General features: G+C 34.5%; 1 protein-coding gene across 1 annotated transcript; it reads right to left on the bottom strand.

Annotated features, from left to right (window-relative positions):
• Positions 1 to 12,476: 12,476 nt before the first annotated feature.
• LOC137822412 (uncharacterized) lies at positions 12,477 to 13,253 on the bottom strand. Its single transcript, XM_068627299.1, has 2 exons — positions 13,020 to 13,253; positions 12,477 to 12,893 (listed from the first exon to the last, which is right to left on the bottom strand). Exons 1-2 carry the CDS (start codon positions 13,251 to 13,253, stop codon positions 12,477 to 12,479), a joined length of 651 nt encoding a protein of 216 aa, XP_068483400.1.
• Positions 13,254 to 14,137: the final 884 nt, after the last annotated feature.

Raw genomic sequence — 14,137 nt, 5'->3', positions numbered from 1 at the left:
AAGAATAACTTTAATTAAGTTAGTGTTTATAGCTTTACCTCTTTTCTTTTTATCTTTCTACAAAGCCCCTGAGTTGGTTTATAAGAAGATTATTAGCATCTAAAGGAGTTTGCTCTGGGGTTGGGGGAAAGATAGTAGATCAATATCTTGGGTAAGCTGGAAACAACTATGTAAACCGAGAGAGGAAGGAGGTTTAGGCATCAAGGACATACATAAGTTCAATTATGCACTCTTGGCAAAATGGAAGTGGAGACTTGAGGATGATGAAAAAGGTAAATGGAAAGAGATACTGCACTCAAAGTATGGAAGCGAACCAAACCGAATCCAAGCCAATTCAAGTTACCATTCTGGATGGTGGAAAGACATTATTAAAGTATGTGGTAAGGGAGAAGGGGAGGGTTGGGTATAACAAGCAATGGGCTGAAAAGTAGGATCTGGGAACAAAGTAAGATTCTCGGAGGATACCTGGTTTAATAATATATGCATATCCAAGACTTTTTTCAATATCTTTAGATGGAAGCGGAATAGATTTGACAAAGAGAACGAACAACTGGAAGAACTCCTTAGATCTTTAGCTGGTGTAAGGCTAAACAAGGAGGAGAAGGATATAATTCAATGGGAGGGTGCTGAGTTCTCAGTCAAATTAGCATATGAAAGACTTTCGTATAGAGACAATACTAATGGTTCTGAAGTCTTCAAACAATTATGGTTATCTAAAGCATTTCCAAATGTGTTAACTACAATGTGGAGAGTCTTGTTGGATAGGCTACCAACAAGAGCGAATATGAATAGTCGAGGAGTATTGGTTGGGACAACGGTATGTGCTATGTGCCAAGAATGGTCAGAATCAAGCCAACACTTGTTCCTAGAATGTAAGCATGCACTTCAAGATTGGTACATGTGTCTCAAATGGATTGGAATCACGTATGTCCAACATAGGGACCTAATAAGCCATTTTGAAAGCTTTTCTCTGAATAATCTTAATTTTAAACAAAACCTTGTATGGAAAGGGATCTGGGCGGAAATTGTATGGAGTATTTGGGAACATAGAAATAACATTGTCTTTAAGCAAGGTCAAGTTGATTCAGAGGAAATATTACGTATGGCCCAACTTAAAACTTGGCTATGATTAAAATACAGAATGAAGTCTTTCTTGTACTCATTTTCAAAATGGGTAATAGATCCCATTCAATGTATAAAAAGTTGTACCTGATTAGTAGGTGTGTTGTGTGAGATTTTGCTGTAAGGTTGAAGGAATAAAATTGGTGGAGGAAGCGAGTGTACCAATAAGATATTATAGCTAAATTGAGAATATGTGAATAAGTGGAGGTAGCTAGAAGTAGAGATTTTAACACGTGGATGTGGGTTAGAGACGCAAATACAAAGTGATGGACTAATAAGGGCTGAGGGGCTGTTGGGAAGGGTAGATTATTGGGATTTTTGGGATGGAAAATTATAAAGAGAAGTTTGTCAATCTTTAATAGCAATATTCAAATAAGGTTAGAGCATATAACAGTTTGTGTGGAAAAGAAACAGTAAAATCTGGTTCAGTATTAACTGTATGTATAATTCTGGTTGATTTTATTACCTTAACCAAAGTGTTTAAGCTCTGGCTAAAAGCCAGGAAGGTTTGTTGTAAAAGTTCTTATGCAAGGGTGATGAAGACATAGCTGGATCCACAAGAAGAAGTATGAAGAACCAGAAGCTCATGTGTTCCACTGTAGCTAAACAATAGGTGTAGGAGCAATGGCTATGTAGGGAATGATTGATTAGGAAGTTTTGGAGGAATGAAGATGAAAAAAGGAAAAAAGTATATGAATGGAGCTATTTCAGAATCGGCACCAGTAGTCATAGCATGATGGCTGATTTGAATATGCTGTTGGAGCTCTTGTTGGATGGTGCAGATTTGGCATTAGTGCAACCAAGGTGGCAGCTGGAATTTGAAGCTCTTAAGTATAGAAGAGGGTTAGTGCAGTTTGAGTGGTGTAGAATGCTTTTGTGTAGGGGAAATGGCATTTTCTGCAAGTGTTGGTCTTATGCGGTGACTTAAGGCAGGGAAAGATCATCATCTAGCAGAATTGAGCAGTATATGGGAAAGATCATCATCCTTTAATTTATTTAATTCTTCTTCTAACCGTGAATAATAGATAGGATTTAAGAATAGTTATTATTAATTATATAGGTGACTTTAATAAAGTTAATAAAATGAGTTATATTAATAAAAATAAAATTGAAAATAAATTATTTATACTAACTGATTGTAAAAATAATTTCTTTATTATAAATAATAAATAAACTATTTGATTAAATTATATACTGATTATTTTAATTAAAAATATGTGTATTCCTTTAATTATAATAAGTTCCAAATTCATTGGAAAACTTATTATGAGCTTTTTTTTTATGATTTTTTCTTAAATAAAACTTCCAAATATCGTAATAGTGATATATATATATATATATATATATATATATATATATATTATCGGAATTTTTAAATGATAAAAAGTATATCTTTGTTATAATTAATGGGAATGGTTGTCTATTTTCTTAAGTTTGAACAAAAATGAAGAGCCAGATGCAGAAGTTTTAGGGCTATAAATAGTTCTTGGTGTTGAGTTGTTGAAGATTGAGAATCTATCTACATAGAGAAGTGTAAGAAAGTGTGGTGAAGGAATTAGGTTTGTTGAGTGAAATGGGTTTGAAGGGTAGTGTTTACGTTGCTCTCTTCCTCTCTCTCAATCTCCTCTCACTCTCAATCGTCACCTCTCAATGTCCTGATATAATTGCATGTGTCAGTCTGCCGAATTCGGTGATATGAGCCTTCGCAATGCCTTAAGAGAAACGATGAACAACAACTTGGACGATTTATCTGAGGGCTTCAACATAACTCTCAGTAATTGTGGAGTGACCAACCTTGAATTTGGTCAATGCCAGTAGATTCGACACCTTGTTGAATGTTTGAGTCACATATCATAATTTTCATTTTGTTTTAGTGTTGGAGGGAGGATTACCTACCCTTCATCACCCTTTCCTCATACTCATGTTTAAATAAAACTCATGTGACTCTTTTTTTTATAAAATATTTTTTCTTTTTAAGTCACTTCCTGCATCCTAGATAATTCTTCAAACTAAACACAATACTCTAAGTCAAACTTATCTCATAAACAATTACGTCAATCTACTATGAAAAATAAACATAAAGTCAAGAGTTTACTCCATATTACAACCATTTGTGAATAACGTTCAATAATTAACAAATCAAAGAAGAGATTACTGAGAAGAAGAAAAAAAAGTAAAACCTTCTTCATTAAAGATTCTCTTACTAAAAAAAATATATTAATAACCGTCATTAGTTTTCGTATAATACGAAATTTTAGTAACTGTCATAATTATTTTTCAAAATGTGTTATTTTAAACTATCACAACTATCCTTCAAAATAAAAATCTCGCGTTTTCTTTCCCTTCCCATACCATTCCTCATTATTCCCATTTATTTTTTTGAAAATTTAGAAACCAAAACTTGTCTTCCCTTTCATTCTTCCCCCTCTCAAAAACCAAAAATTCAGCGTTGCCTCCACACAAAATCCTAACACGACCTTCACGAAATCCTGCTCTAACCTTCACGAAACCCTCACTCTTCCCTTCACTCTCTGTCGTCTTCCTCACACTCACTCTCGCGCCCTTTATTCCTCACTCTTCCCTTCACTCCCTTCACTCACTGTCGTCTTCCTCACACTCACTCTCGCGCCCTTTATTGTTCGCCATCGCCGCCTCCGCACAAGGTTTGTGCTCGCGCGTCCTAAACTTCTGTCTTCGAAATCTATTGTTCGAAATTGTGTGCAATCTATTCTAGTTCTTAATTTGTTTAACAAATATTGTGTATGACTTTAGTGCCAGTTTGTGATCCTTCTTGCCAAAACAATAATCAGTTGTGATCTAATGTTATTTTCTTATTTGCTTGGTGTTGCTACTATTCACTTTTTTTTCCAGTACATCTTGTGCTAACAATCAGCTTTTACATTCTTGGTTAAATTAAATTGTTTCCTCTGTATCCTTCATAGGTGCAACGAAGAAAGCATTATTTGACAGCAGAAGAGAAATCATGGTTGTGCAACTTCATACTTTTCTGGTTATAGGGGCCAAATGCGAGAAATTTGACTGCTACAGCAATTGAGGATATCTGCATAGTTCAATCTGAAGGAGAGCTGGATCCTGTATTGGTTTCGTTTCTGGAGATGACACAGGGGAAACTAGATTTGTTTTCCTCTCGTGTTTCAGCATCAAAGGGAGTTTCTAGCATGAAAATGGTCCCAGAATGGAACAGAAGCTTAGGCACTACTTGTGGAATTAGTTATTTTGAACGAATAGAAAAGGCAAAACTATATGTTTTTTATTATGTAACCATGAGTACCTTCAACTAACTTGGTGAATGTATTTTCATTGCGTGACATGATATCTTACAATATATTACTTCACAGGAAAAACGAGATGATAAGCCGTCTATTGCTAAAGTATTTTCACCCGAAGGTTCGTTTCTGTGAAACAGCAGAGTTTAGCAGTAGAACTAGGTTTGACTCACTGGGTTTTGCTTCAAAATCCATTTCATGTTTTCAAATATTTTATTGGATCTCTTCTTATAATTGTCCATCTAGTTCTATCAGTGCTAAGTCATAAGCTGTCAAAATTACAGGTCAACATTAACATTTATGATCATATGATTTTATTTACTAGGTGTGTTAAATTGAGTCAAATTTTACATGACTGGTTTCATGTAAGACTGTTTTCAAGTAAATTTGACATAGTCACATTGCCATTGTAAAATTGTTAGAACTACAACTCATAATATGGTTAAAAAATTAGCTCTTGGCCTATTGATTGATGGTTAGACTGTACACAATTTAAATGGAATGATGGTTATTGGGTTTAAAATGAAAAATAGTATCTATCTATTCTTGACAACTTGTCTTTTTATTCATTTAGGTTGTTTGTGTATTCGATATTCTTTACTTATATTTTGTTCAGTTTCTTTAATTGAAATTTGCTTTGCTTTTTACTTTTGCATAATCTTAAGTCTTTGCAACAATTCTCAAGCTGGTGAATTTCTGTATACAAATGGAACATTGTTTGGTTTTTTCCCTTTGCTGACGTTACGTCTGCAGTGATCTATCACTGCTACGGTCATGAATTGTGAACAATATATGACATTCCTAGATTTATGTTTATCTATCCCTTCCTACTTAAAATGTAAGCCATGTTTGTTTTTTCTGACAGGTTTTGTGAATCTTTATGTTAATTTTCTGTATCTCTAATCATAAAATAAAAATCAACTTTTAGACACCAAAATAATTAGTTGCAATAGTAACTAAATTAGACTGTACACAATTTAAATGGAATGATGGTTATTGGGTTTAAAATGAAAAATAGTATCTATCTATTCTTGACAACTTGTCTTTTTATTCATTTAGGTTGTTTGTGTATTCGATATTCTTTACTTATATTTTGTTCAGTTTCTTTAATTGAAATTTGCTTTGCTTTTTACTTTTGCATAATCTTAAGTCTTTGCAACAATTCTCAAGCTGGTGAATTTCTGTATACAAATGGAACATTGTTTGGTTTTTTCCCTTTGCTGACGTTACGTCTGCAGTGATCTATCACTGCTACGGTCATGAATTGTGAACAATATATGACATTCCTAGATTTATGTTTATCTATCCCTTCCTACTTAAAATGTAAGCCATGTTTGTTTTTTCTGACAGGTTTTGTGAATCTTTATGTTAATTTTCTGTATCTCTAATCATAAAATAAAAATCAACTTTTAGACACCAAAATAATTAGTTGCAATAGTAACTAAATTAGAGACCATTTTAAAAACTAAACAAAATTTTGGTTTCTAAATTAATTTCTATTATTATTAAATAGTTTCTAAATTGGTATCTAATTAGTAATCAAACTTTTAAAGATCAAATTTAGAAACTAAAAAATTGGTAGTTAAAATTTTTCTCTACCATTATAGATGTAAGTATAAAGTTGGAGGCTTCTTCATTAGCCTATATGCTTTACACCCATATACAAAATTCACCAGGCTTGACTTCTATTTAGTGTGGTTGTTCTTATATATTTTAGGATGATGTTCTATAATATATATCTTTTAACTTTTCCTCATATTTCCATTTAGTCATGAGCATAGAAATTGTTCAAGACCGTATGATTTCCCAATGGTCAAATTTGACACCAGGAAAACTTTAAATTTATTATAAAGTAGCAGGGCACCTAGTTCTATATAGAAAACGTATATAGTGAGAAATAATGGCATCATATTTGTTAGAGATTCTACATTTATAATATATTATACTAGGTGCAAACTTCATCTTTTAAGATTGTTTTGGTAAAATTAAGTTAATTATATATCCACTTTTTAAAAGGTATTAGGGTTTGTACTAATAAGATTTGTTGGGGATACTGTATCATTGGAGAAGATGTTATTAAAATTATATATCCAGTTCCATGAAAAAGAAGTGGTTGATGAATTTAGGTAGAAGTGAAGAGATAAATAAAAAAGTAGAAAGAACAGAAGAAGGCATAATTGGCGGCTTTTATTCTTTCTTTTTGTTGTTGTTGAGGTGAGCCTCATATCCATTTTCTTTTCATTTAAAAAGTTGTTACACATATGTAAGAAAGCCTATACTTGCTATGTCACTGCCACAACTTCTTTTTTTTTTATAAAGTTTTTGTGTTAGGCATCACTATGCAACTTGACATCTCAGCTAAGCTGACACCTCAAGTAACAACAATCATGAAAGCCTATACTTGCTATGTCACTGCCACAACTTCTTTTTTTTTATAAACTTTTCGTGTTAGGCATCACTATGCAACTTGACATCTCAGCTAAGCTGACACCTCAAGTAACAACAATCATCTGCAACCACATGAAAAAAAATATTATTAAAAAAAAATACAAAAATATGGGGGGACTAGACCAAAACCCATATGTTAACACAAACGATACATAGGTAGATTATACCTATTCATAAAGAATTCTAAGAACAGACTAGCTGGGAGTCTATTATACCAATGAAAAGATTCTCTATGAATAAATCCTAAATTAGCCAACTTATCAACACACGCATTCCCTTCACGAAAAATATGAGTTACCCTAAACCTGATTGTCCGACAAAAATTAAGACAAGTATTCCATCGATTCTGAAGCATCCACGGAACATTAGTCCTAGCAGTAAATGCAGCACAAACCAAGGCAGAATCACATTCAAGCCAGACATTAGTAAGTCCCATTTTTTGAGCTTCCTCCATAGCATGTATAACTCCATAAAACTCAGCAACCAAAGCAGTTTGAACTTCAAGAAACGCTGAAAAAGCACCAATAAATTCTCCCATACTCCCACGAAAAATACCTCCACAAGTAGCAAGACCAGGATACCCCCTAGTAGCCCCATCAGTATTAATTTTGACCCAGCCTGGTGAAGGAAATTCCCATCTAATAGGAAGAGGACGAAGAACTTTACCACTACGAGTCTTAATACCGAAAAACTTAATCACGTTGAAGTCCAACATATCATTCTTCATTGAAGCTTTAGACGAATTTCCCACTAGACAAGTTAAATCTTTAATTATCGAAAGAGCCTTAGAAACCCCAATCTTATCCTGAAATCTAGCATAATTCCTCATACGCCATATCATCCATATAGAAAAGGTTATCACCGCAAGCTTAATCAATTTAACCAAAGGACTACCATCACTCTTAATAAAAGAAAGTAGATCATCCTTATTAGAGAAATGAGAAGTAAGAAAAATTTGTCGTACCCAACTCCAAATATGCAATGCGTTAGAACATTCAAAAAATAGATGTTGAATAGATTCCTCTTGCTTTTCACAAAGCGAACACATAGAACATATATGCAAACCCTTATTCTGAATATGTTGATCTGTAGGAAGTCGCCCATGAAATTTTTTCCAGAGTACTAGAGTTTTGGAAGGCGGAATAGATGAAGACCAAATGAATTTACCCCAACCACCTGGAACTCCTGGTTCCAAGAAAAAAGTCCTAGCCGATTTAAGAGTGAAACGACCAGACTCATTTAAAATCCAATTAGGAATATCCTATTCCTCTCTAATCATGATATGATTAAAAAAAAGAGGCATCTATTGTAAAGAAAAGGGAATATTCCAATCACAACCTGTCCAAAATTGAGAGACTGTATCCGGAATGCTAACACCATCAGATAACCCTGCAATATTTGCTAAAGAAGTAGTAGAGCACCATCTATCATTTCAGAAATTAATAAAAGAACCTGTACCAACAGTCTAATAAGTATAGTCAAGTATGGTAGAATAAAATTGCTTAATTCCAGGCCAGAGAGAGGAAGATCTATAAACCGTTCGAAATTCATATTTTGATTTAAGAACCCTGGCTTTCAAGAGTAAAGACCAAGGTTTGTCGCTATAAGCAAAGTTCCAAGCAAGATTAAGAAGATATGCATTATTTTCATGATGAAGATTAATGATATTCAAGCCTCCATCCTCAAGAGGTGAACAAATTTTCCCCCAATTAACGGTAGCAATACCTTTTTTCAGAATATCACCAGTCCAAATAAAATTCCGACACCTCTGCTCAACTTGCTTAATAAGTGAAACAGGCCACTTATACATATTAAAACTATAAGCTAGAGATCCAGTAATCACTGTATTGACCAGCTGAATTCGACCCATCATGCTAAGAGATTTACCTTTTCAAGATGCTAGCTTCAATTTAACTTTATCAGCCAAAGGTTGAAGAAACCGACACTTTGGAGCACCAACAAAGATAGGCACTCCTAAATAATGGAAAGGCAAACAACCATGACTACAGGAAAGAATATTTTGAATTTTGGTGACAAATCTTAAAATACTAGTTTATTTTCATTTGGACTATAGCAAAGATAATCAAAATTCAATTATGGTAAATACTACTTTATTTCTTTCATTTCATCAATTCACTACTCATTTAATTTAACAATTTCTGAAGAAAAAAAAGTGTTATTTCACTTTACTCTTGAAACAACCGTTGTTGTTCTTAATTTGTATTGTTGTAAAAGATTATTTTAATGATGTATTTATGGATTTGTTGTTGTTGTGTTGTGTTGTTTGCTATGATAGTTCATGCATCACCAATGAGGTATTAACATATTTAAATATTTATTGGTGTTTTTTATTTTATAATTATAAACATTCAAATCATTAACTTAAAGTTATTTATTTCAGACATCAGTTCCTAGAAGTGGTGCTCCATCACCTAATCAAATAATAGGATCAAGTGTTGTAAGCAAAACTGATTAGGGATATGTGTTTTAATTTTAAATTATGTATGAACTTTTGAATCATATGTGTTTTAATTAAATTAGGTATCAACTTTTGAACAATTATTTGTGTTTTAATTTTTCAGTTATGTATCAACTTTTAAACAATTATTGTGTGTTTTAATTTTCAATGCAATGAATGAATGTTTATAAATTTATATTTATTTCGTTTTATTAGTATTTTATTTTATTTTATTATGAAAATATATCATGTTTAATTTAATTGTGAAAACCAAATTATAAAAAAGTGGTGGCTAAATTTCATTTATTTAGAATTAAAATTACGTCAATTGAAACCGACATATTATTTTTACAATTTTATTATAATACTGACAGTTAAAAACGTCGCATTATACCCTACATGATGGTGCTGAAATTTTTTTCAATGAGTTAAATTGCGACAGTTATTACTAACAGTACTTACATATAAAAACCGTCACTTAAAAAAAATGTTAAAGTGACGGGTGTTGCAGCGGTTAGCGTAAAACCGCCACATTAAACTTTGTGGCGGCCAGTTTTATGCCGGTTTGGAAAACCGCCACACGTGTATATTGTGGCGGTTATAAACGTCAGTTTATACGAAAATAACCGCCACATTATCACGTTCTTCATTTAGAACTTGTTTACATAATACTTTGTTATCTCTAAAATTTTATATTCAACATTTATATATATAAACATTCTATTAGCGTTTTTTTTTTTATTTCGATTGGTTTCTCGAACTACTAATGTGTATGAAATTTATAAAAAATAATAAAGGTTCAAAGTGCGAGTGGCAAAATTGGAGGTTGAGTATAAGAGATGAGAAGGTGAGTCAGGAATAGCACAGTTTCTTAAGGTTTAGGTGGTGTAGTCGATTTTTTCATATCTTAGGTTGTGAAGGTAGATGTTGTGGCCTTGGAGTTCTATGTTGGCTAGTTTGCTTTTGAAGCTTTGTTCTCAAAGTGTTTTAGGAGTGCAGGCTTTTAGTTTCATGTACATGGATTGATCTATCTCTCAAACACTTCCATTATATATATTTTTTTCTAATAAAAATAGATACTTGGATAATTCTTTTATTTTAGGGGATTTTTACATAATATCTTGTCGAAATTTCACTTCTCACCTTTGGTCAGTAACTTTCGTATTCCTCACAACGTGTTTTCAGAAACTTCATATATAAAAATCATTTTCATAATTCAGACAAATATTTCAAAATCAAATCCAAAAATATATTTAAAAAAAAGGGTTTCATAAGTATTTTTAATATCGCACATCTCCATTTATTTAAGAATATTTTTGTTATTTTATATAAAATTGGAGAAAGTAGTTGCCTAAGTAATGTGTTTTAAATATTTTTTTTCTATCTTTTGTAATTTCAAAGCAGCTTTTTAGGTTTTTAGAACATTCTTTTACAAAATAAACTATATTATTTAATATTTGTAACATTGAATAATTTAATATTTCCAAAAATTTTATTTAGGTCATAAATTAATGAAATAGTTATTAGTATTATTTAATATTTTCATCAGGTTAATATCAATTTTAATGTAGAAATCGTCACTCAACATAATTGAAATATATTAGGTTGGATTAAATTTAATCCAATTACAAAACAATCTCAACCCAACTTATTTGCATTGGAATGTTTTATTTTTTTTATCAGCAAAAAAATAAATAATAGAGGTATTTCAGAAATACATCAACCCTTATAAAAAAACTCAAACTACACACAGATTCTCAAGAACATCGGCAAATCTAACCTAAATTTTTAATAATGGACTTCGTGCAAACTAATTGTTCGAGACACCAATTAGAATAATAAAAACATGTTAGTCTAACATTTGCAGTTACCTACGACCAAACCTTCAGCTGAACCAGCATGAAGATTTCATTATGATCTATAGTCCCGTTCCTAAAAATCTTCTTGTTCCTTTGTTTCCACATTTCACCAACAACAACTATCCATACACAAGACCATATTTTATTGACTACTTCACTTTCCTTGGTCAACCTGAACTGGATGAAATGCTTTTTAGGTTCATAATGTGCGATCGAAGCCACCCCCACCCATTTGAAGCATTTTGTCCACACCAACCAAGCTACCCTGCAAGTGCATAAAAAATGTGATGTTGTTTCCTCTTCCTCCCCACACATACAACATATACTATTCTCCACTGATATCCCTCTCTTCATCAAATTTGTTTTTAGTTGCTATTTTTTCCTCCAACGCTCGCCATGCAGTCAAGTGAGCTGATGGTTGAGCCTTTATCCTCCAAAAACTCTCATACATAGGTACGCCTTCCCCCTGCTCTTCGTCTTTCAAGATACTGTATGCTAATTTGACAGAATATTTTGGCTATTTCGCTGTCTTTCCACACCCACCAGTCCTTCTTTCCCTCATTAATACTCTTGCTTCCCATCAGCCTTCCCATCTCTGTTTCTTGGTTCTTTTCCCAATCAAACAAGTTCCTCTTCCAACCTATCTTCCATACCCACTGGAGATTATTATTCCACTCCCCTCATTGCCACAACTTATCACCCTTGTCACTACAAACAGAGAAAAGTCTCATAAACTTTTCCTTTAACGCCTTATCGCCCAACCATCTATCCTCCCACAACATTATTTCTCTCCCATTCCCGACCTCCTAGAAGCAATTATCCTCAAAGCTTCCCTTCCATCCCTCCATCCTCCATATCTCCTTCAAATCTCTCCACCATAAAGATTATGTCCCACTAATCCTTTGGTTCCTCAGACTTCTTCATCCTCTGTACTTTGATTCCAACACCTATTTCCACAAACCTCTTTCATCACTGCCCAACCGCCACATCCACTTTCCTAACAGAGCCACGTTGAACTTTCTTAGCTCTAACATTCTTAGTCCTCTCACCTCCTTTGTTTCGCAAACTTTTTTCCAAGAAAGCCACGCTACCTTCCTTCCTTTTGATCCCCACCCCCATAAGAAGTTCCTTTGCAGTCTCTCCACCTCCTTAGCCACCCTAATTGGTATTTTGTAAATAGACAAAAAAAAATAGTGGTAATGAAGATAACACTGATTTAATCAGACATAAGTGGCCCGCCATAGAGATAAACTTGTCTTTCCATCTTCCTAGTCTTTTCCTCACACTCTCCACCACCCCCTCCTATAAGCATCTCCTTTTATGGTTCCCCCCAATGGGCATCCCCAAATACTTAAAAGGGGTTTTCTTCACCTCACAATTCAAGATAGTTGCACAACTCTGAATCAAGTGTTGATTGCAACCCACTCCTCCTATACGAATCTTCATATAATTGACATTTAACCCTGATGCCAATTCAAAGCAATTAAGCATGACTTTGATGACGAATGCATTATGTGGATTCACTTTGCAAAAGAAAAAAGTATTGTCTGCGTACTGAAGCATATTCACCTTTACTTGCTTATCTTCGACAGTCAGATTCTGAAACATCTCCTTCTCCACCGCTTTCCTTTCCACACCTGCTAAACCCTCTGCCACTATCAAGAAGAGAAAAGGTTCTAAAGGATCACCCTGTCTCAATCCCCTCCTAGGTTTGAACTCCTGAGTTGGACTACAATTCACTAGGACAAAGATCGACTATGATTCTAAGCAAGCTCTTATCCAACCAATCCACTTACTGCAAAAACCCAATCTTTGTAACATATAATAAATGAAGTCCCAATCTACTGAGTCATATGCCTTCTCATAATCTATCTTGAAGAGAATGCAGCTACTTTTCCTCCTTTTCACTTCTTTTAGCACCTCATTTGCCACTAGAACACTGTCCATTAAACCCCTACCTGCTAGAAATGTAGACTGTCTGACATCAATGACTTTGTGCAAAACCATCTTCATCCTCAAGGCACTAGTACAAAATTCTTCAATAACGACACCCTTTAAAGACGGTTTAGTGACAACCATCGTTAAAAACGACACGGTGGCAATCCTGTAATTTTTTTAGACTTTTAACGACGGTTCGCGCAAGAATCGTTGTTAAAAGCAGACGACAAACATACAACGACGGTTCGCGCCAAGAACCATCGTTAAAAGTTCGGTTTCTAAGACGGTTCTTCCTGAACCGTCGTTAAAGCTCTTTCTCCCCTTTCTAGATTTTTAGACTTTCACACTCTCACATTCTTTCACATTCTTTCTCACAAACTCTGCCTCCGCAACCCTCACACCCGCAGACGACCGAGCTCCACCGCTGACCGTCCGTCCGTCCGACCCTCCGTGCGACCTGCCGCCGACTTGCTGAACTTGCCAACTGTGCAACCACGTCGCGACCCGCGACCGCGACTACCGCCCCGTGTCGACCGTGCGACCCGCAACCGACCAACCTTGTCGACCCTCAACCGCGGACCGTTCCCCTTGCCGCAACCGCCCGCACCCCGCGACCGTGCGCCCTAGTCGCAACCATCCGCTTGCGCTCCACTGCCGCTCGCATTCGCCGTACTCGACGGCGCCTAGACGATCGCCGTTCCGCACCTACCATCCACCGACCAGTGACCTCTGTACCGCGCCACCGTACCCTCCGACCATGATCACCACTCTACTAAGGTTAGTATATTTTTATATATTATTAACTTTATTTTAAAACTGTTTCTTTTGAATTAGCTATTGATTCTATATATTAAACGAACTGCTTTTGTGTCCAAAGGTATCCGACCTTCGAAAATTTTGATTTAATTTTCAATTATTATATATTGTTTTGAGATATTGAGCGTTCTGATTATGAGTCCGGGGTATCCGACCTTCGACAATTTTGATTTATTTTTTAATGATTACTTATTGAACGCATTGGTTCT

The sequence above is a fragment of the Phaseolus vulgaris genome, chromosome 9 (genome assembly GCF_051622355.1).
Source record: "Phaseolus vulgaris cultivar YP4 chromosome 9, ASM5162235v1, whole genome shotgun sequence".
In the NCBI taxonomy this organism is placed as follows: domain Eukaryota; kingdom Viridiplantae; phylum Streptophyta; class Magnoliopsida; order Fabales; family Fabaceae; genus Phaseolus; species Phaseolus vulgaris.
The sequence above is the reverse complement of the archived record's forward strand: the minus strand, read 5'-3'. Positions and strand labels throughout refer to the sequence as shown.